The following is a 27,096-nucleotide window of genomic DNA, read 5'->3' as shown; positions in this document are numbered from 1 at the left end:
GTTTTCTTTGAGCCAAAGAACAGGCTTCTATTTCATTGTCCTTCAAAAGAAAGCCAGGAACTTTTCAGGAATCAGTTTCATAGATTCAAAGACAATTCTTTACTCTTCGGGGATGAAAAAGCAACCTGTGGTTTGAGGATATTCAAAATGGAATCTTAGCCATGTCCATGGTTTGTTTTTTGTTTGTCTGATTTGCTTTTTAGGGCCACACCTGCAGCACATGGAAGTTCCCAGGCTAGGGAGTCGAATCAGAGGTCTAGCTGCTGGCCTACACCACAGCCACAGCAACGCAGGATCCAAGGCACATCTTCAACCTATACACCACAACTCACGGCAACGCCAGATCCTTAACCCACTGAGCAAGGCCAGGGATCAAACCTGCATCTTCATGGATACTAGTTGGGTTCATTACCGCAGAGCCACAACGGGAACTTCCACCATTTCCATGTTTTTTAAAGGGTATAATGGTGGCTTGTGCCCAGACTACTCACTGTCCAGAACAAACGAGAATTGGGGATTGACCTCTGGCCTGGCCTCTTTGCAGAGGCATCTTTTCAAGGACCCTATCTGGTACAGAAAGGTTGAAAAAGCTAACTTCAGAAGACCAACTTCTAACAGGAACAGAACCAACACAGTTTCTTACTAGGTACTTAGTAAACGGTTTTAGACCCATTTTAGAATTTAAAGAAAAAAAAAGCTTCTGCTAAATGTCCTTGTGTGGATGAACACATGATTAAATCAAAACACAAACACATCAAATGTCTAAAAGTTTATTGCCAGAATAGCAAACTTCATAAAGACACCTTTTTCAAGGACATAGAAAATGACAAGCTGAATACACAGAAAACTTTCGAAGCAAAGCAAAGACTGCTGCCGTGAGGCACATACAGTCAAATTAATACCAAACCAAACAGGTACACTTCAGAGTTATGTGGGTAATAGGATTCAAGGAGATTCATTCCAAAATGCTGGGGTTTGAGGGGGAATTTTTTTGGGGGGAGGGGGAGTCGGGGAATTTTCTCCTAATACAGAAAAATGGAAAGAGGCGAGAAAGAGAATGACCGCTACACTATCAACGGTGAACTTGCTCATGATCTCCAAGGACAGAAACCTGTATCACAGGCCAAAAGAAGTTCAAGAAGACGCATCAAAAATCTAAACACAGAAGAGAAGAAACCAACTCTAGATTCGATTTGTGCGATCCTTACAGCTGACCACGGCTTTGCGTACACTACATCCAGTGCATGACTTTAGTTAGGGCGCGCTAAGAAGATAAAAGGCCAGATCAGCCTTGCCTGCTGGATTCCGGCCACGGCTAGGTTTGCTGAAGCATGGGAAGTTCTATCGCTATCCTGCAACCATGAGATTTTTCTTTTATTATTTAGTAAAGTGAAAACTCATAGAAACGAAAGCCAAGGTCTAGCAACCGTTGCCAGCTGGCTCCTCCTAGTGCCCGATGGAGCTGCTGCTAAAGGAGTAGGAGTAAGAGTAGGAAGAATTGCTCGTGGCGTCGAAGCTTCCTCTCCGGGACCCGCTGCGGGAACCCGAGCGAGAACCAGAGCGGGAGCCAGAGCGGGAGCCGGAGCGGGAGCCCGGGGCCGAGGACACGTTATAAGGGCTGGGGAGGCCCTTGGACGACACGGAGGCGGCCTCCAGCAGGCGCAGGCCCGTGATGTCTTCCACCATGGAGCGATTTATGGCATCCTTGTAGGAGATTTTCAGCTTGGTTTTGGGGCAGGTCAGGATCTTGGCGTAGCTGCTGGTGTCTTGCAGCCTCTGAGCTGCCCGGCCGTCGATGAACCCCTTTCTGATGGCTTCTTCGGTGCTTATCCGCCCGTTCACTTCGGGGTCCACCAGGCCCCCGGTGAGATACTGGAACTCCAGGAAGCGCTGGCCCGCCTCGTAGGGGAGCCATTTCTCTTTCACCGCCTCCGCCGCTGACATCTTCTTCTTCCCCTTCACCCCCTCGAAGCCGATGAAGGCTTTCTGAGCAGGCTTCAGCCGTGTGGCCATATCCTGGTCGATGACGCCCTGGGCGACCGCGTCCTGAAGGGACAGCTTCTGCCCCGTGGTTGGGTGGATGATGCCGCCCGTGCAGGCCTGGGCCTCCAGGAGCCTCTGCCCGGTGATGCTGTCCACGATGCCCCGCTCTATGCCCTCCGTGACGGAGATCTTCTCCAGGTTTTCCGTGTCGAAGATGGCTGCGATGGGGCTCCACTCCTCCAGGGGGTCGGACAGAGAGCTACTCCGGATGGTTAAATTCCGGGCGCTGGCGATGGTGGCGATCTTGCTGACGGCCTCGTGTCGGGAGGTGCTGAACACATCATCGCTGACGCTACCCCCGGTGCCGCCACCGCCGCCAGTGCTGGTGACACCATTCTTCCAGGAGATCATGTCAGCGAACTGAGTGAGGCTCAGGCTGCCGGATCGGTACTGGTCAAAGAACTTCCTGTCGATGAAGCCCTTGTCGATGGCGTCTTGAATGTCGTACTGGCTGCCCGTCTTCCTGTCCACCAGGACCACCCGGGTGGAGCCGTCCGAGCCAGTGATGGTTATCTCTTCCCACTCGCACTCCTGCTCACACAGTTCTTTGAAGGTCTCGTAATCTATGAGGCCCTTCTTGTAGGCCTCCTGGACAGACATCTCCTTGTTGGTTTCGGGGTCAACTATGACCACCCTGCGCTTCCGGAGGGTGTTCTTTTGTGACGTCTGCACCTGTTTCTTCTTTTCTTTCAGGGGCAGGAGGCAGAGCCCGGTTGCCTCGTCCTTGATGCATCTTTCTTTCAGCTGCAGGTAGGTCAGGTTTTCTTCGGTGTTCGGGTCAAAGAAGCCTTTTGTGTCGTCGCTTGGATCCGAGAGAATCTCGCTGAGCTCCTCGTTGAAGTAGCCCCTCTTGTACGCTATGTCGACCGGCAGGCGGTGGCTCTCCTTCGGGTCGATGATGCCGCCGGTGGCGATCTGCGCCTCCAGCAGGCGGATGCCGTGGCCCTTTTCGATGAGCTCCTTGTTCATGGCTTGGAACAAGGAGATGATGTTTCCCGTTTCGGGGTCATTGTACCCGGTGACAGCTCGCTCTGCAGACAGGAGCTTCTCCTTGAACTCGATACCCACCAGCCCTCTCTTGTAGGCTTCCTCCACCGGCAACCTCAAGTTGCTAACAGGATCCACGATGAAGCCAGTGGCCGCCTGGGCTTCCAGCAGCTCCAGGGCAGTACCGGGTCGGACCAAGCCAATCTTCATGGCCTCATAGATGCCGAGCTTCTGTTTCGTGGTCTCGTTGTAGATGCCTGCGATGCAGCTTGAACCCTGGAGGAAGTCCTTAATTCTCTCCCCCACCTCGTCGTAAGAGATCTGACCTGATTCCAGTTCATTGACAGTGGAGGGTCTCAATATACCAGAGTCGACCAGCTCAGAGACGGTGACGGGCTGTCTGATCCCTTGGAAGGACATACTTCTCTTCTGGACGGACAGCAGGAGCAGACCGGTGTGGGGTTCGATCCGGCACCGCTCCCTCAGCTGCATGTAGCTGACCTTCTTTTTGGTGACGGGATCCACGAAGTTCTTCTGGCCGTCCCGGGGGTCGTTCAGGGACCGATACAGATCTCTGTCAATCAGCCCACGAGCCAAGGCCACGTCCTTGGGCAAGAAGACGCTGTTCACGGGGTCCACCACCCCCCCGGAAGCGATCTGGGCCTCCAGCAGTCGCAAGCCGGTTTCCCGATCAATCAGGTTTTTCTTGATGGCCTCCGACACAGACACCGTCTTGCCCGAGAACGGGTCATCGAAGCCAGTGACGGCTTTCTCCGCGGTGTATATCTGCTGACGGTCATCGAAGTCGATGAGGTCCCGGGCGATGGCGCTGTCCACGGTCAGCTTCTCGTTCCTGTGGGGGTCGATGATGCCGCCCGTGGCTGCCTGGGCCTCCAGAAGCATGACCGTGGACTCCGGGGTGATCAGCTTCTTTCGCTTGGCCTCCACCAAAGAGTACTTGTCCTTCGGGGAGGCGGACGCCCCGGCGATGGCCCCCGCGCCCCGAAGGAAAGGCTGGATTTCAGAAGCAACCTCCTCCACGGACTTCTTCCCCTTCAGCAGCTTGTCCAGCGTCGTTTTGTCGATCAGCTGGCACTCGAAGAGCTGCATCGCCGTCACCTTCTTCCTCAGTCCGTCGAACACCAGCTTGGAGGAGTCGACGGCCCACTCGCACTCCGTCTGGGTCTCGCGGTGGGACCCGTAGGGCCGCTGCTTGAGCTTGTCGATTTCCCGCTGGAGCCGGCAGCGCTCCGTCTCCAGCTGGGACTGCGTCTCCCTGCTGGAGTCCTCCAGCTTCCGCCGGCACCGCTCCTCGATCCGCCTGATCTCCGCCTGGAGCCTCTCGATCTCGCTCCGCAAGGTGTTCTTCTCTCGCTCGCTCTTCTCTCTCTCGGACTCGATCTTCCGGATAGCCTCCTCCTTGCGGGAATACTGCGTCTTCCACTGGTTCAGGTCATTCTGGATCTGCTGTTTCTCACACTCCAGGCGCTGTTTCAGCCGGCTTTCTGCCTCCAGGGTCGCTTTGGCGCGGTTCAGCTCCTCCTCCAGCCTCTGCAGCCTGGCCTTGTCTTGCTCCAGAACTTTGATTTTCACCAGAAGGCTCTCTCTCTCCTGCACCACCTGCGTGCATTGACTCTTTGATTCCTGAATCCGATTAGATGCCTAGAAGGTAAACAAAACAAAATGGGGGAAAAAAAAGAAAAACCAATGATTCGATCGTCACGTAGGATTATCCTCGTTTAACCTTTATTTCTAAATATTTTTCTACAACATGTTCATTTATCTGCCCTTTCTCTGTTTTCCTTGGATGGACTGTTTTTGTGTTATCTTACAAGCTCATGACAAAAATTCTGTAGGTATGTGCTACCACTTTGATAAAGGGCTTCTATACTTACTATTATTTTTCCATAGAAGGAAACGAGCAAATATGGAGAGTTTTGTTGCAGGTTTTCACACCTGCTATACCTACATCTGTTTCAGCTCTGCGACAAAGCAATACACATCTACAGACATATACACACCCCACTCCCAGCCCCACACAAATATTGTGCACAGAAGTCAAACTCTAGCAGTTAAAGAAGTTCAGTGGTTTAATTAGAGATGAAAAGCAGGAAAGCCAAACAGAAAGAAACATATTAGGCCCATGATCAAAAGAGAGCACAGGATAATGCAGGCAGAAAAATCATGGAAGCAAGCAGGAAAAAGTGCTTTTCAAACTGCACAGAAATACCCCTTTGATGTGGCTTTTACTAGGGAAAATTTCAATTACAAACTCGGGTCACAGCCCACAAAGGTAGAGCCAGGCCGTCTTCTAGACAAGAGTGGAACATTGAGAGCCAGTGATCTCAGATGTCACACCCCGGAGAGAATTCTCGAAGCAGAGCCAAGCACGGGTTACACCCAGAGGGGCACTTGATGCAGTGACAGTGACAGAAGAGACAGGCAAGTAGCGCTGAAACTATCCCAAAGCAGTGTCAGGATCAGGACAGAGAGTGGCACAGCAACCGAAAGAAAAGTTAGCCGTCTGGCAGGCACCAGCCCCGGCGGAGAAGAGCACGGCTCGGGTTAGAGGACGCGGGCGGAGCAGGTTAGTCGAGACACAAGGAAGCTGCGATCAAATATTTGTGAATACCTCTAACGCCTGCTTTTGGAATTTCTCAATTTCCTGTCTCAAATTTTCCCTCTCTCTCTGTAAATCATTAATCAGGCCCTGCAGCTCCAGGGTGCGGTTGTTGCTGATCTGCAGCTGGCTGCGGAGCTCGGAGATGGTGGCGTTTTTGCCGTGGTCGGCCTCGCTGTGGCCCCGCCGGAAGTCGTCGTACTCCAGGCGCAGGTTCCGCAGCTCCTCCTCCAGCATCAAGTGCTCCTTGGTCAGGTTCTCGGTCAGCGACTGCAGCCTCTCGATTTCGATCTTGCTCTCGTTCAGGCTCCTGCTCTTGTCCTCGATGGCCTTCTGGAAGTGCTCGCTGCGCATGTGCGCCTGCTTGAGGTTCTCCTGCTCCTGCAGCAGCTGCCGCCGCAGGGCCTCCACCTCGGAGGCCAGCCTGCGCAGCTCGTCCTGGGTCCTCTGCTTCTCCCGCAGCTGGCCCTCCAGCACGTCCCGCTGCTGCCGCAGCTCGTCCTCGCTCCGCTTCTTGCTGATGGACGCCTGCTCCAGCTGCTGGGTCAGGCTGGTGACCTTGACGGCCTGCTCCTTCAGGGACCTCCGCATGGCCTCCAGCTCCTCCTCCAGCTTCTTCCTCTTGGAGGAGTCTTCGGAGGCGGCCCTCTTCAGCCGCGCCAGCTCCTCCTCTGCCTTCTGCTTCTGCACCTGCAGCTCCTTGAGGGAGCTCTGGAAGCGGGCGATGTCCTGGTCCCTGGCGGCCCTCTCCTGGGACACCCGCTCGTAGTCCATCCTCAGGCGCAGCAGCTCCTGCTCCTGCACCTTCAGCTTGCTGATGGTCTCCGTGGCGCTGCCGTGGGCTTTCTGCAGGTCACCGTGGGCCCGCTGCAGCTGAGCGTTTTCCTCCTCCAGGCACTTGCGCTCCTTGGCTTCCGTCTCCACCAGCTGCTTTAACCTCTCAATCTCCCTGTTTTTGTCCTGGATGGTCTTGGCGGCCTCATCCAGGGACTGCTTGTACCGGGCACTCTCCTCCATCCGCATCTGCGTGACCTGCCTCAGCTCGACCTCCAGCTGCTGCTTCCGCTGGGACATCTCCAAGCCCGTGGCCTTCTGCTGCTGGACGTTCTCTTCGACCCTCCGCAGGCTCTCGGTGGTCTGGGCGAGGCTGTTCTTCAGCCGCTTGACCTCCTCCGAGAGGCTGCGGTTTTCCCGGGTGAGGCCGTCTATCTGGGCGCGGTAGCCGCTGGTGTCCTCCTCCTTCTGCAGGGTCAGCTGGTGGATGGTGGTCTTGGTGATGTTGATCTCCGTCTCGAACTGGTTCTTTAGGCTAATGATCTCCTCGTCGTAACTGCTCCTTACCTTGGCCAGTTCACTCTCGTATTCCCGGCGGCGCTTGGCCTCCTCCTGAAACTCCGCCTTGAGTCTCTCGATCTCCTTATTCTTGTCCTGGATGGTCCTGGCCGCCTCCTCCAGGGACTGCTTGTGCCGGGCGTTGTCCTCGGAGCGCTGCTGGATGACCTGCTTGAGCTCTACCTCCAGCTGCTGCTTCTTCTGCAGCATCTCGGAGCCGCAGGCCTTCTGCTGCAGGGCGTCCTCTTGGGCCCGCCGCCGCTGCTCCGTGGTCTGCAGGAGGCTGTCGTTGAGCCGCACGATCTCATCCTTCAGGTCGCGGTTCTCCCTCGAGAGTCGGTCCAGCTGGCCGCGGAGGCTCTTGGCATCGTCCTCTCTCTGCAGGGAGAGCTCCTTGATGGTGGTCTTTGTGACGTTTATCTCTGTTTCGTACTTGTTCCTTAAATTACTCATCTCCTCATTATAGTGGTTTCTTACCTTTGCCAGCTCATTCTCATACTCTCTCTTGCGGGCGCCCTCCTCCTGCAGCAGAACCCTCAACCTCTCTATCTCGTACTCCTTCTCCTGGATGGCTTTCTCCGACTCTATCTTCTGCCAGCCCAGGCTCTCCTTCTCGCACTGCCTCGCCTTCTGCAGCTGGTCGTAGTCGTTCTTCTGCTGGTCGAAGCGGTCTTCCACGGCCTTCCTCCTCCGCTTTTCGTCCTCGATCTCGTACGTCAGTCGGGTGATCTTCTCGTTGAGCTCTTTGATTTGGCCGTAGCACTTGTCTAGGTTTTGCTTGGCCGCCTTGCCATCCAGCTCCGCCTGCCGCTTCAGCTCCTCCAGGCTCACGAGCTTGGCCTTGAACTGGGAGCACTCCGCCTGGTATTTCTGCAGGTTCTGGTCCAGGAACTTGTTCTTATTGCAGTTTTCGGAGTTGGCATCCCGGGCCAGCCGGAGCTCCTCTTCCAAAACTTCGATCTTGGTATTTTTCAGCTGCGGGAGCAAAATCAGAAAGGATATTGAAAGAGAAACACTGGACATCAGAAGAAAGGAGCAGTGCTTTCCCTCCCCCAGACCAAAGGGCTTTCTTATTTCTTGCTGCACACCTATACACACAAACACACACACACACACACACCCCTACAGACACACTCAAGCAGATATATAAAGGGTGATAAGGTAAAAGCTTCTAGATGAAAATTCAAGAAATCTGTATTCTTGTCATCATTCTTCCGTCAACTGCTTGTATGACCTTAGTACGTGATTGATCATCTTGGAGTCTTATTAGCTTCCTCATCTTTATTTATGTATTTATTTTTTGTCTTTTTGCCTTTTCTAGGGCCGCTCCTGGGGCATATGGAGGTTCCCAGGCTAGGGGTCGAATTGGAGCTGTGGCCGCCAGCCTACGCCAGAGCCACAGCAACACAGGATACGAGCCGCGCCCGAGACCTACACCACAGCTCACGGCAACGTTGGATCCTTAACCCACGGAGCAAGGCCAGGGATCGAACCCACAACCTCATGGTTCCTAATAGGATTCGTTAACCACTGAGCCACGACGGAAATTCCAGCTTCCTCATCTTTAAATGAGAGATTTTCTCCCAAGACCAAAAGCTTACAATTTCCAAAATTATGTTTCCTTTATTTCTAGGTATAAAGTTTCCGTAGATCCTTAATTCAAGTATTAGAAGTGGAGAATAAATGAAACCACCACTTGACAGGAAAAAACCCAAATCCCGCCAGGCCAGGATGATCTTCTCCTTCATTTACTTGCTTATTTCTTTATTTTTATGTTATTTTTACAGCCACACCTGCAGCATATGGAAGTTCCCAGGCTAGGGGTCGGATTGGAGCTGCAGCTGCCGGCCTACACCACAGTCACGGCAGCGCCAGATCCTTAACCCACCAAGTGAGATCCAGGATTGAACCTGCATCCTCAGAGAGACCACGGTGGGTTCTTAACCCACTGAGCCACAACAGGAACTCCTTCACCTTCATTTAACACAAAGAAACGAAGCAAATTCCTTGGCCAAACATTACATAAAATTATGGGGGGTTTTGGCAAGGTAAAGTAGCTATAATTTTGCAAGTATTACCTAAGTTCATTCACTGACTTATGAACAAGCTATATTATACTGTCTAGAGGAGACACAGTTTTACTAGTGAGTAGGTCCTTATTCATATGCTCTCAGCAGGCAGCAATAATAAAGTTCTATTTCCTTTTTTAATCCTTCAAGGAAGTAAGGCAAGTATGTTACCTTCAGATCTTCCAAACTCTTCAGCATCTCACTTAAGAATCTGTAATAGTCTCCAGATCTTGTGAGAAGTTCTATGTACCGAGCATGAATGTCTGCGGCCTTGGGGAAAAGAAGCAAAAGGAAAAAATAAATGCTACTGCATTCAAAAGAAGCCCTATATGCAAGCTGACCAATTTTGTTTTCTAAAACAATCCAGTAATGATATTATAATTTCTTTTTTTTTTTTTTGGTCTTTTTGTCTTTTTAGGGCCACACCCCCAGCATCTGGAGGTTTCCAGGCTAGGGGTCGAATCAGAGCTGCAGCCGCAGACCTACACCACAGCCACAACAACTTGGGATCCGAGCCACATCTGCGACCTACACCACAGTTCACGGCAATGCCGGATCCTTAATCCATCCTCAGGGATGTGCTAGTTGGGCTCACTCACAGCTGAGCCACGAGAACTCCAAGTGATATGATAATTTAAAGAGTGAATGCTCTTTGTTCATGCGGGCTAATTCCAAAAGGGAAAAATACAGCAAAACAAAGGGCTAAAAGCCCTGCATTTCCTCCTTATCATCCCAGGGTGTTCCCCCTAAATCATCTGCCAGGTACTGTTCTCTGACACATTTGAGAAGTTGGCTTCTAGAAATTGACTAGATATTTTCCACGTTTTAAATGTCGCCCTCACTAAACCCAGAATTTAAGCCCAGTGTCTGCAAAGGCTCTAATATATGAACAACAGACACAGATTTCTCACTGGTCATTTCCTGAAATGTATCTCATATCGATGACTCACATGAGAGCAGATAACCTCCTATTAAACTTTTTTGAGTGGACACCCTGTAGCAAGACATGAATTCAGGGAGTATAGGGACGACAGGAAAAAGATGATGCAGAGGGACGGGCAGGTGTACTGGCGTATCTCCATACCTCTTGAAGAATCACCCCCGAAGGAGACTGAACCATGGTTCTCTTGATGGGTATGTTCAGGAGAGTTTCCAGTCCGGAGCTGTATGATGCCAGCTGCAGTTCATAATCCTGCAGAATAATGACGATTCAGAAAAACATACTTACCTGACGTCAAAGGCGTCATGACCGCGACAATCCCACGGTTTTCTAACATGCAGCCCCAAAGGCTATCATGTGCTACGAGTGTCCAGACATCATAGCACATTATCAAACCAGGTAACACACATTTATATGCTAAGCGGGGATTTCTGCACACGCCACCTGTCTGAAAAATGAAGACCAGCCCATTCTCATAGATATTGCCAATGCGTATTGAATTCAAGCTAATGGGTAAGCGTTTATGGCTGGTTCAGGCAAGAATATACAAAAGCCATAATCGCTGTCCTCGAGAAGTCTATAGTCTTTATTTTTTGATTTTACTTTATTTTCTTAAGATATGACCCTTGCGAGAGACGCAAGAAGGCAGGCACAGAAGCGCTGCCCCGAGGATCCAGGGGGCCACAGTTTTGTCACCCAAGGGGTGTAGGGGTTAGAAAAGCCCTCCTCTTCCTTTCTGGGAGTGGTCACTCCTTCTTAGTATCTGATGAGGTGTGTATTCAAATCAGCTGAAGGGCGGTCCTCAAACTCTTGCCCTGGGTCTGAATCTGAATGCAGGCCTCATCCCATGCCCACCCAAGAAGTCTATAATGAGTCAGAAAACAATGTATTTAATACTATTCTTTAAAAAATATGGAACATGTCATGAATCTGCATAGCATCCTTGCACAAGAGCCAGGCTAATCGTTTCCGCATCGTTCTAATTTTGATACATGTGCTGCAGAAGCAAACACAGGTCATGATATTCCTGCTCAAACACCGACATTCTCTGTGAAACCAACATACCTTAATTGAATTGGCGCAAAGCTCGGCAATTTTTTGTACTTCTTCTGACTTGTCTCGTTTGCCACTGATTTCACTGTGCAAGTTCTACACAGAAAAGAAAACATTTATAAAACATTACAAATGTGTATATGTATTTTAAAATAAATGTGGAGTTCCCGCTGTGGCTCAGTGGAAACGAAATCTGACTCGTATCCATGAGGATGCAGGTTCAATCCCCAGCCTTGCTCAATGGGTTAAGGATCCGGTGTTGCCATGATCCGGTGTGGGTCGCAGACACAGCCAGCTTGGATCTGGTGTGGCTATGGCTGTGGCTGTGGTGCAGGCTGGCGGCAGCAGCTCCAGTTCAAGCCCTAGCCTGGGAATCTCCATATGCTGCAGGTGCAGCCTTAAAAGACGCCCCCCCCCCCAAAAAAAAGTTCTTTCACTTTTTTTTGGGGGGGGTGTCTTTTTGCCATTTCTTGGGCCACTTCCGTGGCATATGGAGGTTTCCAGGCTAGGGGTCCAATCAGAGCTGTAGCCACCAGTCCACGCCACAGCCACAGCAACGAGGGGATCTGAGCCGCATCTGCAACCTACACCACAGCTCAAGGCAACACCGGATCCCTAACCCACTGAGCAAGGCCAGGGATCAAACCCGCAACCTCCTATGGTTCCTAGTTGGATTTGTTAACCACTGCGGCACGACGGGAATTCCAGTTCTTTCACTCTTTAACCAGGATTGCTTGGATTTTTTTCCCTCAGTTTATGGCTACACGTTCTGACTCAGAGTCTCACAGTGAAACCTGAAGAGAGGAGCATATGGTTTCAGTTCAGAAAAGGGAAGGAAGATCTGCCACTTATTATCTAAAAGGTACTATTTGTAAAGATACTTGCCTATCACAGTAACATTATTCCTAAGTTCATACTTGTGTTTCTTTGTAAATATCTCAATTGCTTTTCCTCTGGTATTACTTAGGCATCCCAAAATGGACGAGTAGAAATTCACGCTGTGGCGCAGTGGAATTCACTGTGTCCCTGGAGCCCTGGGACACAGGTTCGATCCCTGGTCCGGCATAGTGGGTTAAGGATCCAGTGTTGATGCAGTTGTGGCATAGGTTGGATCTGATCCCTGGCCTGGGAACTCCATATGCCATGGGGAGGCCAAAAATATAAAAAGCAAAATGGACTAGTAATATTAAATATCATTTCATGAAGATCCATGCATCCCTATGTTCAGGGCAGCACCACTCACAATAGCCAAGACGTGGAAACAACCTAAATGCTCCTTGATGAATGAAAGGATAAAGAAGATGCAGTACATACACACAATAGAATACTACGCAGTCAAAAAAAAAAAAAAAAAAAAAAGACCAAAATAATGCCATTTGCAACAACCTGGACAGACCTAGAGATTCTCATACGAAGTGAAATAGGTCAGAAAGAGAAAGGCAAATACCATACATCACTTATGTATATGGAATTAAAATATGATACAAATGAACTCACCTACAAAACAGAAACAGACTCCCAGACATAAAGAACAGACCTGTGGCTGCCAAGGGGGAGGAGGAGGCAGGAGAGGGAAGGATTGGGAGTTGGGATTGGCAGATGCCAACTGGCACATACAGAGAGGATAAAGAAGGTCCTACTGCAGAGCACAGGGAACTCTGTTCAGCATCTTGTCATGACCCGGAATGGAAAGCGTATGAAAAAGAATATATATATATATATGTACTCATATAACTGAATCACTCTGCTGTACACCAGAAATTAATACGACATGGCACGTCAGCATACTTCAATAACAAATTTTTTAACAAATGTATCCTTTCAAACCCAGGGACTGCTATGAAAACCAGAGGAAAATCCAGCTTAAACCCAGTGAAACCTGCTGCAGTGACAAATTGGCTTATACCTTCTGCTCATTCAAAAATCGCAGGACGGTGCTGGAATCTCCAAACTTCATGGATTCCAGGTTATCCTGGCGGCGTTTGGCATCGTAGAGCCACTTGCAGAAGGCCTGATAGTTGTCCCGGTAATTCCTCAGTTGCTTGATTTGTTTCTCCAAGTCCCATAATCTGGGGGAGACCGAAAATACAAGGGTTAAAGCATTGCTTTCGCTCCTGCACGTATGTCACCTCCAGCTCCCAGCTGCCGCAGCAGTGTCCTGTGATGCCCGCGCCAGAGGACTGAGAACGCCCATCCACACGGAATGCTAAACAGGACTGCTCGTAGCACCATGTCTCATGAGAGCCCAAAACGGGAACCAACCCAAATATCCATCCATGGATGAAAGAACACACAAAACGTGGGACCATCATAAAACGGAATATTATGCAGTCATAAAAATAAACAAAACTAAAGTCAAGTACTGACAAGTGCTACACCATGGATGAACCCTGAACACATGACGTTCAGTGAAAAAAGCAGTCACCAAGGATCCCAGAATGTAAGTTCCCACTTATAGGAAATGTCCAGAATCAGCAAATCTATAGAGACCACGAGTAGAATGGAGGTTGTTTGGAGCTGAAGGGTTGGGAGGCAAGGGGGAGTGACTGCCGGTGGGTCTGGGGTTTCCCTTTAAGGGTGATGACACATGTTCTAAACATCGGTTGTGGCGCCTTTTACACATTCTGAATATATTAAAAACCACCATGAGTTCCCGCCGTGGCACAGTGGGTTAAGAAACCAACTGCAGCAGCTCCGGTCACTGCAGAGGCTCAGGGTCAAGCCCCAGTCCGGCACAGCAGGTTAAGGAGCTGGTGCTGCTACAGCTGTGGCTCCTATTCAATCCCCGGTCCGGGAACTCCCTGCTGCAGGGTGGCCATTAAAAAAAAAAGAATTGCACACTTTTTGAGTGGGAGAATTGTATGGCATGTAAAGTGTGTATCAACAGAGATGTTTTTTAAAAAGCACTGCTAGTTAAAAAAAAAAAAAAAAGCACTGCTAGTAAAATCAACTACAAGCAGGATTCGGGAGATGTTTTCAAACCTTCATCTGCAGGAAGGCATTTCTTCCATGTAAGACTTAATTTTCACAAACTCTTGGAGAAGCCTCCCTCAAAGCATCTATGGTCATTAACAAGTTTCCAGGGCACAAAGGAGCTTGATCAGTGGTTTCCGCTACTTCCCATAGAACCTGCAGGCCCTTGGCGAGGGCTGGTGCAAGCTTGCTATTGAGAGGTACTCTTGTCCTTTTCCCAACCAGGCTGCCTAGAGCCAGTCCACAAAGAGAGCACCTGCTACCTTGTCTTAGACACAAAACAAAACCAGTGGGTTTGTTTTTTTTTTTTTTAAGTGATTACAGTTGACCCTTGAACGACACGTTTAAACTGGGGATGTTTTATGCGAGTTTTTTTTCAATAAAAACACAGGAGTTCCCAGCATGGCACAGTGGGTTAAGAAGCCCACTTAGGTGCGGGTTCCATCCCTGGGGAGTTCCCGTCATGGCTCAGTGGTGAATGAACCTGACTAGCATCCATGAGGACGCAGGTTCGATCCCAGGCCTCGCTCAGTGGGTTCAGGATCCAGCAGTGCTATAAGCTGTGGTGTAGGTCGCGGGGGCGGCTTGGATCCCGAGTTGCTGTGGCTGTGGTGCAGGCCGGCAGCTGTAGCTCTGATTAGACCCCTAGCCTGGGACCCTCCATATGCCGTGGGCGTGGCCCTAAAAAGCAGGGGGTGCGGGGGGAGTGACCTTATCCCGGGGATGCCCAAATGGGAAGGGAGCATGAAGGAGGGGGGACAGGAGGTGACACACCTGTAGTCTATCTGCTTATCAATTCTTTGCCAGCGATCTGTCAGCTGTGTGACTTTTTCGCTGAACTTGCCCAGGTCCAGGTCATACAGGGGATACTGCTGGGACGTCTGCGAATGGATCTGCTGGGCCTTCTGCAGTTCTGTCTTCATGGTGGCCAGCAAGGACTTCTTCAAGTTCAAGTCATTTTTAATTTTCTGTCACCAGAGGGAAAAAATGAGTACTGATTAATCTCATCTGCCACTGGATGCTGTACTGCAAGGAAATTATATTTCCTGATTGCATTTCCCAATATCTGTGCCCGTGATGCAGCTGCTGGTGGCAACCCGTCTTAAAAAAAAAAAAAGGTTTCAGGGAGTTTTCACGTAGCACAGTGGGTTAAGGATCTGGTGTTGTCCCTGCGGCAGTTTGGGTCACTGCGTTGGCTTGTGTTCAATGCCTGGCCTTGGAATTTCCACCCACCATGAGTGTGGCCAAAAAAACAAACACACAAAAAGGACTGAGGAGTTCCCTGGTGGCTCCGTGGATTAAGGATCCAGCGTGGACACTGCTGTGGCTCGGGATTCCTGGCTGGGGACGTTCTGCATGCCACGAGCATGCCCCCACCCCCCAAAAAAGGATTCAGTTTGCCAATTCATTTGCTAAATGCTAAATATTATGCTTTACTCCATTCTTGAAAAATGATAAAATAACATTAACAACTTCAAGGCTCTGAGAAGCCCAGAAGGAAAGAAACCAGTTTAACTATGTCTCACCCTCATTCCCCAGACTAATCTCAGCACAACGACTTTCTCACGGAGCTCCTGCCAACACCTCTGGTGTTCTAGAGAGAACGGCTGATGTCAACCACACGTGGCCAACGGAAGCCAGTAAACCTCGAAATGCAGCCTGGGAAGCCTGACAGCTGGGGACCGAGAAGTCCCGGGTCAGGTCCCCTGACCTGAGAAATCCTTCCCATTACCTTCAGTCCGCAGCGGTAAGCTTCCACCTTATCCAGATCCAGGCAGACCGTCTCCTCTTCGGTGAGTCTGGCTTCGTACACCTTCAGCATGTCCTCTGTCTGGAGAATGGCCTGCAGCAGGGACCTCACTGTACACAAGCTGTCGAGCGCCAGGGAGGCGGAGAAAATTGCCGGTGGCAGAATTAGACTGGGAACATCGGACTCTTGCCACCATTAATCAAAGAGCCCAATATTCGAGCAGGGAAGAATGCATGGTACGGAGTTCCCGTCGTGGCACAGTGGGAACCAATCCGACTAGGAGCCATGAGGTTGCGGGTTCAATCCCTAGCCTCGCTCAGTGGCTTAAGGATCTGGCGTTGCCATGAGCTGTGGTGTGGGTCTCAGACGCAGCTCAGATCTGGCATGGCTGTGGCTGTGGCGTAGGCTGGTAGCTGCAGCTCCCACTGGACCCCTAGCCTGGGTACCTCCATAGGCCGCAGGTGCTGCCCTAAAAAGCTGAAAAAAAAAAAAAAAAAAAAAAAAAAAAAGAATGCATTGTGCTCATGTGAGAAGCTGCAGAGGAAAACACTGTCCCTCCCTCTCTCATGATCCAGGCCCCGAGCTGCATGACTGTTGGCATTCGAAGTTCTGGCCTTGAGAGGCTGCCTTGGCTGGAAGAGACAGTGGCTTTTGGAACAGTAGGATGGGCACGATCGAGGCTGCAGGACCCTCCCTCAGAAGCCCAAGAGAATGAGAGTGAGCCTCTAAGGAAAAGACAAACCACAGGCAACGCCAGCACATAAAGGAAATGAAGTCTGGCAAAAGGAAGCTTGAGAAAAGCCAAACGTCTAAGGTCACGGCGACTGTTTACCTATTTAAGTAACCATCGGTCACGCCATTGATATTTTCCAGTTTCTGAAACAATCCAAATATCTCGTTCTGCAAATAGCAGTATTTTTCCGAACCTCTGAAGTTGGCCAGCATGTCCTTCAGCTGGTTGAGAACTTCGGCAATGGCTTGAGAATCATTCTGGATGCTCTGCGGAAAAGGAAGGAGAGTGCTTCTGATTTAGCCCTATGCTGCCCATCTCAGCACGTGCCCTCAAAGAGCCACAAACTGTGAAAGATTCAAGCAACACAGCTGGCCTTTCACGCCCGTCCTCAGGGAGGCCCGCCGGCCCGTCTTGGCCACTCCAGTGCCGGGCCCTGGCCTGGCTGGGCGGAAAAGACCCCTGAAGTTGACACCGACACACCTGGGCTGCAGTTCCAGCTCTGCCGGCAGCTTGGAGCCTCCTCGCCCCCTCCCTCAACCAACTCTCTCCGTGTCCGTTTCCTGTCTATACCCTTAGCCCACGTCGCAGGTTGTTTCAGGCTGAAGCCGAATTAGTGTTTATGAAAACCTTGAAATCTACAAGGCAGTACATTGCAGAAAATAAACAACCGCAGCCTGACTGTGCAACTCTGAAACTAATAGCAAAGTGGGTTTAATCCCCAGCCTGGTAGCCTTCTACTAATCTGGAAGCCTGGGAAAGGAAAAACGGAACCGAACGGAACCATGCCAGAAGTTGCTTTTCTTGAAAATGAAGGTATCTTGCCCATCATTTTTTTTTGCTTTTTAGGGCCACACCCAGAGCATACGGAGGTTCCCAGGCTAGGGGTCGAACTGGAGCTACAGCTGCCAGCCTACACTGCAGCTCACGGCAACACTGGATCCCCAACCCACTGACTGAGGCCAGGGAATCCATCCGAGTCCTCATGGAAACTAGTCGGGTTACTGCTGAGCCACGATGGAAACTCCGCCCCTCAATATTTAACCCAGGAGGTTTTTTCTGAGTTGACGGTTGACTCTAAGTATACCTGGAAACGAGCCAAATTACAGACGGGTACCTACTTTCAGCTCGTTTATTTTCACTGTGATGTGGTGGGAAGACCCTTGGTCGGCCAGAAGGATGTTTTTAAGGGTCATCCTGCCCTCGCAGTGCTCCATCTGCCTGCGAACCTTCTGGAGCTCCATCAGAATCCACGTTTCCTGCTTATCGGTTTCTCTGTTGAGTTCAATTACTTGATGATGGTTGACGTCTTGGCAGGAACCAACATGAGTGATTTCAGTTGTGGTTACTGTAAAAAGACGCAAAAATCAGAGAATTCCTGACCAGGAGGTTGCCAGGCCTCCACGAACATCCATGCTGCACCAACGCTGATGTGATTCTGAAAAGGTAGTGTCTCAATGGCTTTTTTTTTTCTTTTTATAGTTGCACCCACAGCATATGGAAATTTCAGGGTGGGGGACTGAACTGGCACCCAAGCGGGGTCCTTAACCCGCTGTGCCGCGGTGGGAACTCTAAACGATGTTCTTTTCGTTCGCAGCCACACCTGCAGCATATGGAAGCTCCCAGGCCAGGGGTCAAGTGGGAGCTGCGGCGGCCCACCTATGCCACAGCAGCACCGGATCCAAGCCACATCTGTGACTGACGCTGCGGTTTGCGGCAATACCGGATCCTCAACCCACTAAGAGGGGCCAGGGGTTGAACCCACATCCTCCCAGGGACAACATCAGGTCCTTAACCCACTGAGCTGCAATGGGAACGCCTCCTAAATGACTTTTGATGTATTCTCTTTCAAAGAAGTGATTCCGAAGCTGGTTTTATGCAAGCTATGTACTTTCATCTTAAAACTGCACACATGTGGTGGATATAAAGAGAGAACCGATCCACACCAACCTGTCTGGTGCTGGGGGTGCCCAGGCAGCTGGATGACCAGGGTCTGGTAGTGCTTCTGGGCGTCCGTGAACTGGGTCTGCATCTTCCGCTTGTCATCATCTCCGAACATCTCCGAGCCTTGGCTGTTTCTGATGAACTCTTGGTAATGCAACTCAAGGTCAGATATTGTCTTCATATAATCTTCCTGCCGCATGGTCTTCAGCTGGAAGCAAACCAGGTAGGGGTGTTTCAGACGGCCCCGTGGGGTGGCCGAAAAAGAGTTTGCGGGGAAATGCACTACGCTTGGGCAAGACTGAGGCGATGCTCCTCAAAGACCCACTCCAATGGAAAAGGTCTTTGGGGATTTAGAGCTTTCGCCTAAGAGCCAGAGCCGTGGCTTGTCAATTTCTTCTTCCTGTGGAATTGTATTCTTCAAAGGAAATATGAATCAGGAGCCCCGAACATAAAGCAGACCTCAGCTCTGACCGAAAAGAGAAAAGGGGTCGAGAGAGCCCCAAATTTACCCATCCTCGCCCCTCTCCATCTTGCCTTCCCTGCATCCCCCAAAGACGCCTCACCTGGGATTCTTGGACCACAATCTGGAAACCGCTGATCTAGGGTAACTAATGCTCTGGGTGTTCTTCCAAAAACGCTACCCCACCTCTACCCTGTGATACCCAGTCACTAACTATGACCTCGCTTTGCACTGCATCTAAGGAGAATGGGAACGCAGTATCCCAGGACCACACACCGTTCCCACAGGTACGTCCGCCTTAGCAGGTACCTCTGCTTAGTACTTCTGTTGATCTCAGAACCAGCCCCATGTGAATTCCTCCCAGTCTATGTTGGAGGGACTAGAGCCTCTAAGGAAGCCTCCGCTGACTCCTGCTGAGATCCAAAAGCATCGGCTGCACGGCGAGGGCTGCCTGGTAGAAACGCACGGCCGGGAGCGGCTGGGCGGTCCCTCCAGGCAGCCGCGGGGTCCCGAGGACGTACCTTGGCGATGGTCATGGCCCTGATCTTCTCGATGTCGATCATGCAGTAGTGCCAGGACACCAGGCTCTTCATGTTGATGTAGAGCTGGTTCCACAGGGCCAGGATGGCTTCGTAGTACTGCTCGATCCTAACAGGAGCACAGGAAAAACCCGCTAGCCCCGCTCTCCAAGTTCAGACCAAACAGCACACCTGGCCTCGCTCACCGGACAGCACAGAAAACCCAACAGAGAACTGGCGGAGCAGCATTTTCAAAACATTCACTCTTTCAGTGGATTTGGACTAATACCCAAAAGCACATGCTCAAGGGCTGACATGGCTTAGATACATGGCAATCACCGAAAAACACAATATGATTTTGGGTGGCTGCGCTGTTTGTCAGCTAGTTTTTAAGCAACAGAGAGGTGCAACGCCCTAGGTCACGGAAGGTCAGCTGGGGCTTGGAAACAGGCTCACTGCACTACTATCTCCCTACCCTGAGATTTTCATCAGAAAAGGTTTGGAAGAACTTGCCTTGACTAGTTATGACAGCCAAGCAAGCTAAACGTCCATCAACAGAGGACTGGATAAAGAAGATGTGGTACATATATACAATGGAATATTACTCGGCCGTAAAAAAGAATGAAATAATGTCATTTATAGCAACATAGATCGCTAGAAATTATCATACTAGTGCAGTAGCCAAATAAAGACAAATGGCATTTGATATCACTTATATGTGGAATCTAATAAAAAAGATACCAAAGACCTTATTATAAAACAGAAACAAACTCACAGACTTTGAAATCAAACTTATGGTTACTAAAGGGGAACCTTATGGCAGGAAGGGATAAATTGGGGGATGGGACTGGCATATACAAAATATGCATAGAATAGATAACTGGCAAAGACCTTGTGTACAACACAGGAAATCTACTCAATATTTTGTAATAATCCATAAGGGGAAAAAATGGATACCACGTATACGTATAACTGATTCATTTTGCTGTACATCTGAAATTAACACACTGTAAATCAACTATACTCCAATAGCTTTTTTCAAAAAAGAATCTGCCATGGACAATCAGTCAAGTGAACGTTCCACCAACTGACGGCCAAATAGGTCTTTTCTACTTGTGGCTACATGCCAAACTTTGATTGTCTAAAAGAAGGAATTTGAAAGCTGTGCCTTTAAAGGACCTAGTCAAAATGATTTCCTCCGGCCTTCCTGTACAGTCAGACGGCCTTCTTTATCCTCTAGTAAGAACCCAGTATCTTCAACATGAAACCCCTCTCTCTCTCTCTCTCTTTTTTTTTTTTTTTTTTGTCTTTTTGCCTTTTCTGGAGCCGCTCCTGCGGCATATGGAGGTTTCCCAGGCTAGGGGTCTAATCAGAGCTGTAGCTTCTGGCCTACACCAGAGCCATAGCAACACCAGATCTGAGCTGCGTCTGTGACCTACACCACCACTCATGGCAATAACACTGAGCGAGGCCAGGGATCGAACCCACAACCTCATGGTTCCCAATCGGATTTGTTAACCACTGAGTCAGGACGGGAACTCCCTTCAACATGAAATCTCAAGACCACACAAAGAGACCTTCACCAGGTACCCCTCTGAGGAGATGACAGCAATAAAAAGCAGTGCGTCTAAAGGTCTTTTTGTTTATTTGTTTCTTTCTTTCTTTTTAGGGCTCCACCTGTAGTATATGGAAGTTCCTGGGCTAGGGGTCAAATCGGAGCTGCAGCTGCCAGCCAACACCACCAACCACAGCAATACCAGATCCTTAACCCAATGAGCAAGGCCAGAGATTGAACCTGTATCTTCACGGACACTATATTAGGATAACTCCACTGAACCACAATGGGAACTCCAGAATATACTTTCTTTTCTTTTTCTCCTGTTTAGGGCCACAGCCTCGGCATCTGGAAGTTCCCAGGATAGGGGCTGAACTGGAGCTGAAGCCACTGGCCTACACCACAGCCACAGCAACACCAAATCCAAGCCACATCTGTGCCCTACGCTGAACCTTGTGGTAAAGCTGGATCCTTAACCCACTGAGGGAGGCCAGGGATCAAACCCGCATCCTCATGGATCATAGTCGGGTTCTTAACCTGCTGAGCCACACCAGGAGCTCCTGAAGGTCTTAAATAAGCGTTGGCTCTCTTTCTCCCCACCCACGTTCATGCCACAGCAGGAGGAAGGTCAACAACGTACTTGCTGGAGAGGTCCACGGCCAGAGGGTTGGGAGGAGGGATGATGAGGCCCACGGAGGGCACCAGCATGTCCACGCCGCCCGGGCCGGTCACGTACCACTTGCTCCGCTCATTATTGTCCTTCAAGATGCACTCGTCCCCTTTGTGGATGATTTTCTGCAACACAAGCAGCACTGAGTTTTGGCCTTACCCACGAGTCCAGTTTTTTCTTTTCTTTTCTTTTCTTTGTCTTTTTGCCTTTTCTAGGGCCGCACCCGCAGCATATGGGAGTTCCCAGGCTAGGGGTCTAATCGGAGCTGTAGCCATCGGCCTACACCACAGCCACAGCAGCACAAGATCTGAGCCACGTCTGTGACCTACACCACAGCTCATGGCAACGCCAGATCCTTAACCCACTGAATGAGGCCAGGGATCGAACCCGCAACCTCATGGTTCCCAGTCAGATTCAATTCTGCTGCACCACAACGGGAACGCCTGTTCTTTTTTTAATGGCCCCACCCACAGCATATGGGAGTCCCTGGGCCAGGGAATGAATCCAAGCAGCTGCGACCTACGCCACAGCTACAGCAATACCAGATCCTTAACCTGCTGCACGGGGCTGGGGATTGAACCCACAACTCCACAGCAACCTGAGCCGCAGCAGTGGGATTCTTCAGCCACTGCACCACAGCAGAAACTCTAATACTTAGGCTTTAAATAAGACAGTTGAGCCTACCAGGTGTGTCTGAAAAGAATTAGGGGGAGTAACTTTCCAGAGAGCCTGGAAAGCCTCCAGTGAAGTGAGAAATCCTTTCGTAAAGCAAAAACTCACCCCCCACCCGGCTTTTCTGTTCTCGTGGGTCTGTGTTTTATACAGCAGATATCAGTGTGTAGGAGTCACCTGTCTCATTCATTTGCTCTTAAACGTTAAAAATAAAAACAAAAAAATTGGGAGTTCCCGTCTTGGTGCAGCGGAAACAAATCTGACCATGAACCATGAGGTTGCAAGTTCGATCCCTGGCCTTGCTCAGTGGGTTAAGGATCCTCAGTGCCATGAGCTTTGTTGTAGGTCACAGACATGGCTTGGATCTGGCATTGCTGTGGCTGTGGCTGTGGCGTAGGCTGGCAGCTGCAGTTCCAATTTGACCCCTCGCCTGGGAACCTCCATATGCCACAGGTATGGCCCTAAAAAGCAAAAAAAAAAAAACAAAAATATATATATATATAAATAAAAACAAAAAAAAAACCTGGTATAAAGTCCCCAGAAAAATAACTTTCTGAATTAACCTCTGACATCTAAATAGCTTCATCTCTAAATTAACTCTATATAGCTTCTTAAAATGGATATTTAAAATATGACAACTATAACATGGAAAATATCACAAGCCTGGTATTTAGGAATTTTAAATTCCATTCAATTAAGTAAGATGTATGTCTTATTTCTCCTCTCTACAAAAGTACTCAAGACACTTCTGCAGAGTCGAGTCAACTCCATTGCTTTTGATTTGTTTGTTTGTTTGTTTGGGGCTGCACCTGAGGCATGTGGAAACTTCTGGGCCAGAGAGCAAATCCGAACTGCAGCTGCACAAGACCGGATCTTTAATCCCCTGCACTAAAAGGGAACTTCCCTCCATTGTTTTATAACATTTAAATCACCAACTAATCATGTTTTATATTTCCTAAATCCTCCACTGTTTTTATAAGAAAATAGAGCTGTGGAATTACCCCAAAAAACTTAACTAAAAACAAGTCGTCTTTCCATACAAATGTCTGTATTTACCACTGAGCCTAGAGAACCAGTACACTCAAATTCTACATAAAATCAACAGTGATATTCAGTTTACAGGCAGTGTAACGGTCTCATTTCCCTCTCTCCTTTCTTTTTCTTTATGGAGGAGAAGAAGTCTTAAGCCTTAAAAGAGACCAGTTTAAAAAAACTACTGTCCTGCTTATTGACAGCTGTCACATGACTCCAAACAAAACTTCTGTATTTTCTCAACAGCTTGCTGCTTTGTATACAAAAGACAGACAGTTCCTAGGGTGCTCGCGGACCCCAAATGAAGTTCTGCTCTCCTGATGGACAGAAATCCATACGTAAAGAAAAGGAAACCTTGGCAGCGCTCCGAGTCACCCAGCACGCACCTGGTCCTGTTTGTAGTCACACAGAGCCCTGAGGATGATGGGCTTATTGCTTCTGTAGTCCGGGTTACGCGGCTTCAGCTGCACAATCTTCTTGGATTTGTTGACCAAGTTCTGCACCTGACGCTTGTATTCAAGGATTTTCTCCCGTTCTTTCTGCAATTGCAAAGAAAAACCATACTTGAACATGGATCCCCTGTGAATTTGAGAGGAGCCTCTTCAAAGGGCATTACGGTAGCTATCATGACAGTACAACTAGATATTTCTGCAGTTGCATCAGCTGCAAAAAGCCACCAATGCATCCACCTGCAGGAACCATGGGCACCTTTCATAAGAAGCCACTACGGAGGCAACGCAGCCATGAAGTAGGTAGGCAGGAAAGACTATCACTGCGTGAAAGGGACGATGCTGGTAAAACGTGAAGTCTGCTTTTCCAAAGGGATTTTTCCAAAGCATTCTCTCCATTTTTGTTGTGAGAAACAGTAACCACTGATGCAAAAGTCATTTCCAACAGTAGCTGAGTATGCAAAGAAATGTTTTGTTTTCTGTTGGCAGTGCACGTGGAAGTTCCCGAGCCAGGGACTGAACCCGTACCAGAGCAGTGACCTGAGCTGCTGCAGCACAAGGTCAGATCCTTAAGCTGCTGCACCGCAAGGGACCTCCAAAGAGAGGTATTTTGAGAAAAGCCACTGAAAATGAAGACAAAGCTTGCTTGAGATTTGGGCCCTCGTTGCTCTATAGGACAACACAAATCCCGATGCCAGTCTAACTGAGTCGTGGGGATGGGAAAGGGCCATTTACTTCGTGTCCCAGGTAAGCCTGCAGGGGGCCTGGGTCTGCAACGGTACCTCCAGCTCCTTGATCTGCTCCAGCAGGCGCTGCAGGGGCGTGTTCTTGTCGCAGGGGTACTTCTTCCTGATGGAGTCTTGGAGGCCCTTCAGGTATGCTTCCGTCGACTGGGCCTCTTCAAAAAACTAAGGAAGGAGATGACGTCATGTCAATGAAAAGCAACTCAGCAAAGCGGTATTATCTAGAATTTCTAATTCAAGGATCACCTTCCCTGTGGGTCTATCTGAGAGGTGGCTAAAGGAAAAGATGAGAGCAGAAAGTATATATATGTATATATATATTTTTGTCTTTCTGCTATTTCTTGGGCCGCTCCCGAGGCATATGGAGGTTCCCAGGCTAGGGGTCGAATCGGAGCTGTAGCCACAGGCCTACGCCAGAGCCACAGCAACACGGGATCCAGCCGCGTCTGCAACCTACACCGCAGCTCACGACAACGCCGGATCGTTAACCCACTGAGCAAGGGCAGGGACCGAACCCGCAACCTCATGGTTCCTAGTCGGATTCGTTAACCACTGCGCCAGGACGGGAACTCCCAGAAAGTATATCAATTCATGTGACAGCCAGAGACTATTTCAGTGACTTATGACCAATCTCTGCTCCCCTAAACTAAAAACCAACAAATGGCATTTACGTAATGTTGTGATGATGGTTCTCAGTGCTTTTTCAAACACACCCAGAAGATAAGGTATTAAGACTCAAAAGACAGTTAAATGATTACTAAGAATAAAAACCTGAAAGTAGGCAGCATTTTCTTTGAGATGAACATCAATGCATTTGGTGATCTGAAGAATCCAGCTCCACTGTGTCTGGAGAGTGTCCATATAGGCCTGAAACAAGAGAACATCGGCTCTGTCCACCACTCAGCCAGAGAAGCATCCATTCATCTAGAGATGGGTCAGCCTGAATGGAAGCATTTTTTAATCTAATTCTAAATTGAGAAACTTTTTTTTTTTTTTTTTGCTTTTTAGGGCCACACACCCAGCATATGGAGGTTCCCAGGCTAGGGGTCGAATCGGAGTTGCAGCTGCCAGCCTACGCTACAGCAATGTGGAATCCGAGCCACATCTGCAACCTACACCATAGCTCATGGCAACACTGGATCCTTAACCAACTGAGCGAGGCCAGGGATCGAACATGCAGCCTCATGGTTCCTAGTCAGATTCCTTAACCACTGAGCCACGACGGGCACTCCTGATTTTTTTTTTTTTTAAGCAACCAGTATGGTCATACCAATGCTCCTAGCTAATGTCAGCTTTGATCACAACCCACAGATGGCAGTCTAGGGCAGAAGTCAGCGAACTACAGCCTGAGGGCCACATGTGGCCCGCTGCTTGCATTTATAAATAAGGTTTTATTGGAACACAGCCACAATCATTCCTTTACATGTCACTATGGTTGTTTTCACACTACAATGGCAGAGTTAATTTCGACAGCAGTCAAACAGCCTGCTGGTCTAAAATATTTATTATTCGGTCCAGAAAATGACTGCCAACCCCTGATCTAGGGCATTGATAAAATAAACCTGTTATGGCTTTATGATGGATAAGAATAACTCATCTGTAGTCTTTTTTTTTTTTTTTTTTTTTTGTCTTTTTAGGGCTGCACCTGTGGCATATGGAGGTTCCCAGGCTAGCAGTTGAATTGGAGCTGCAGCCACCGGCCTACACCACAGCCACAGCCACATGGGATCCTAGCCTTGTCTGTGACAAGCAACGCCGGATCCTAAACCCACTGAGCGAGGCCAGGGACCAAACCCTCATCCTCAGGGATACTAGTTGGGTTCATTAACCACTGAGCCAAGAGGGAAACTCCTGTAGAGTCTTATTGTTTGAAAAGCGCCCCCTTTGTCCCCCTGATAAAAATACAAACTGCATGAAGCCTACCTCAATTTTGTCGGAAGCTGGGTGCTGACTGAGGACAAGCTGGTCGCTTTCTTGTTTAAGCTTATTGAGCTCTTTCTCCTTAACTTCCAGCTGACTCATGCGTATCTGGGTAAAAGAAGAGCAAATTCTATAGAACAAATCACCAGCAGCCTTCCCTCCCTCCCGCCAGAGTTAAAGGAAGTGAAAGACCAAACTCCATTTGGAAACCAACAATGCCAAAGAATTGCTCCACGTCTTCCTCAAGAATCATAGCATTTTTAAGACCAGAAAGGATGTTGGAGAAGGTTGTAGGTGGTTGTGCCCAAACTGGTGGCACATCTTGCCTGAAATTCACACAGGTGAAGTGACAGAGCTACAGCAGGTACTAAGCTTCTCTATTTCTCAGTTTTAAGGTTCTCCATTTCTCGGTTTTAAGGTTCTCTGACTCTCGGCTTTAAGGTTCTCTGATTCTTGGCTTTAGGCCACCACACCCTGCGCTACACACAGCCCAGGCCATCAGAATGAAGGGACCTCACTCTAGCTGCTGTCTTCTGAGATGCTAAGCCCTGCACTGCCCCCGCAGCTCACGGAAACGCCTTCAGAAAGGAATGGTTACTTGGGTGGGTTTTTCTTTTTTTTTTGCGCCGTGCCCAC

General features: G+C 49.4%; 1 protein-coding gene and 1 non-coding gene across 5 annotated transcripts in view; both read right to left on the bottom strand.

Moving 5' to 3' along the window:
- Positions 1–754: 754 nt before the first annotated feature.
- DSP (desmoplakin) overlaps positions 755–27,096 on the bottom strand; it is a 52,364-nt gene continuing 26,022 nt past the window's right edge. For 2 of the 4 annotated variants that reach the window (XM_003128168.5, XM_084967346.1), the window contains exons 8-24: positions 26,464–26,568; positions 25,312–25,407; positions 24,580–24,705; positions 23,735–23,887; positions 21,615–21,769; positions 19,423–19,549; positions 18,448–18,649; positions 17,619–17,845; positions 16,600–16,766; positions 15,750–15,888; positions 14,792–14,985; positions 12,951–13,113; positions 11,057–11,140; positions 10,136–10,243; positions 9,223–9,321; positions 5,663–7,957; positions 755–4,692 (exon numbers count right to left, since the gene is read on the bottom strand). In XM_003128168.5, coding sequence (XP_003128216.3) covers positions 1,447–4,692; positions 5,663–7,957; positions 9,223–9,321; positions 10,136–10,243; positions 11,057–11,140; positions 12,951–13,113; positions 14,792–14,985; positions 15,750–15,888; positions 16,600–16,766; positions 17,619–17,845; positions 18,448–18,649; positions 19,423–19,549; positions 21,615–21,769; positions 23,735–23,887; positions 24,580–24,705; positions 25,312–25,407; positions 26,464–26,568 — 7,686 coding nt within the window. In that variant the 3' untranslated portion in view covers positions 755–1,446. The remainder of the gene's footprint in view (positions 4,693–5,662; positions 7,958–9,222; positions 9,322–10,135; positions 10,244–11,056; positions 11,141–12,950; positions 13,114–14,791; positions 14,986–15,749; positions 15,889–16,599; positions 16,767–17,618; positions 17,846–18,447; positions 18,650–19,422; positions 19,550–21,614; positions 21,770–23,734; positions 23,888–24,579; positions 24,706–25,311; positions 25,408–26,463; positions 26,569–27,096) is intronic. The other 2 variants (XM_021100158.2, XM_084967347.1) reach the window with 1 other exon arrangement.
- Positions 10,898–11,004, bottom strand: LOC146401162 (U6 spliceosomal RNA). The gene has a single exon (XR_014811765.1). It is a non-coding gene; the product is annotated as a U6 spliceosomal RNA (small nuclear RNA).

Source organism: Sus scrofa, chromosome 7 (genome assembly GCF_054392235.1).
Source record: "Sus scrofa isolate SSC_HxYL_T2T_F1_AM1 chromosome 7, Sscrofa_HxYL_maternal_Yorkshire_Landrace_v2.0, whole genome shotgun sequence".
In the NCBI taxonomy this organism is placed as follows: Eukaryota; Metazoa; Chordata; class Mammalia; order Artiodactyla; family Suidae; genus Sus; species Sus scrofa.
The sequence above is the reverse complement of the archived record's forward strand: the minus strand, read 5'-3'. Positions and strand labels throughout refer to the sequence as shown.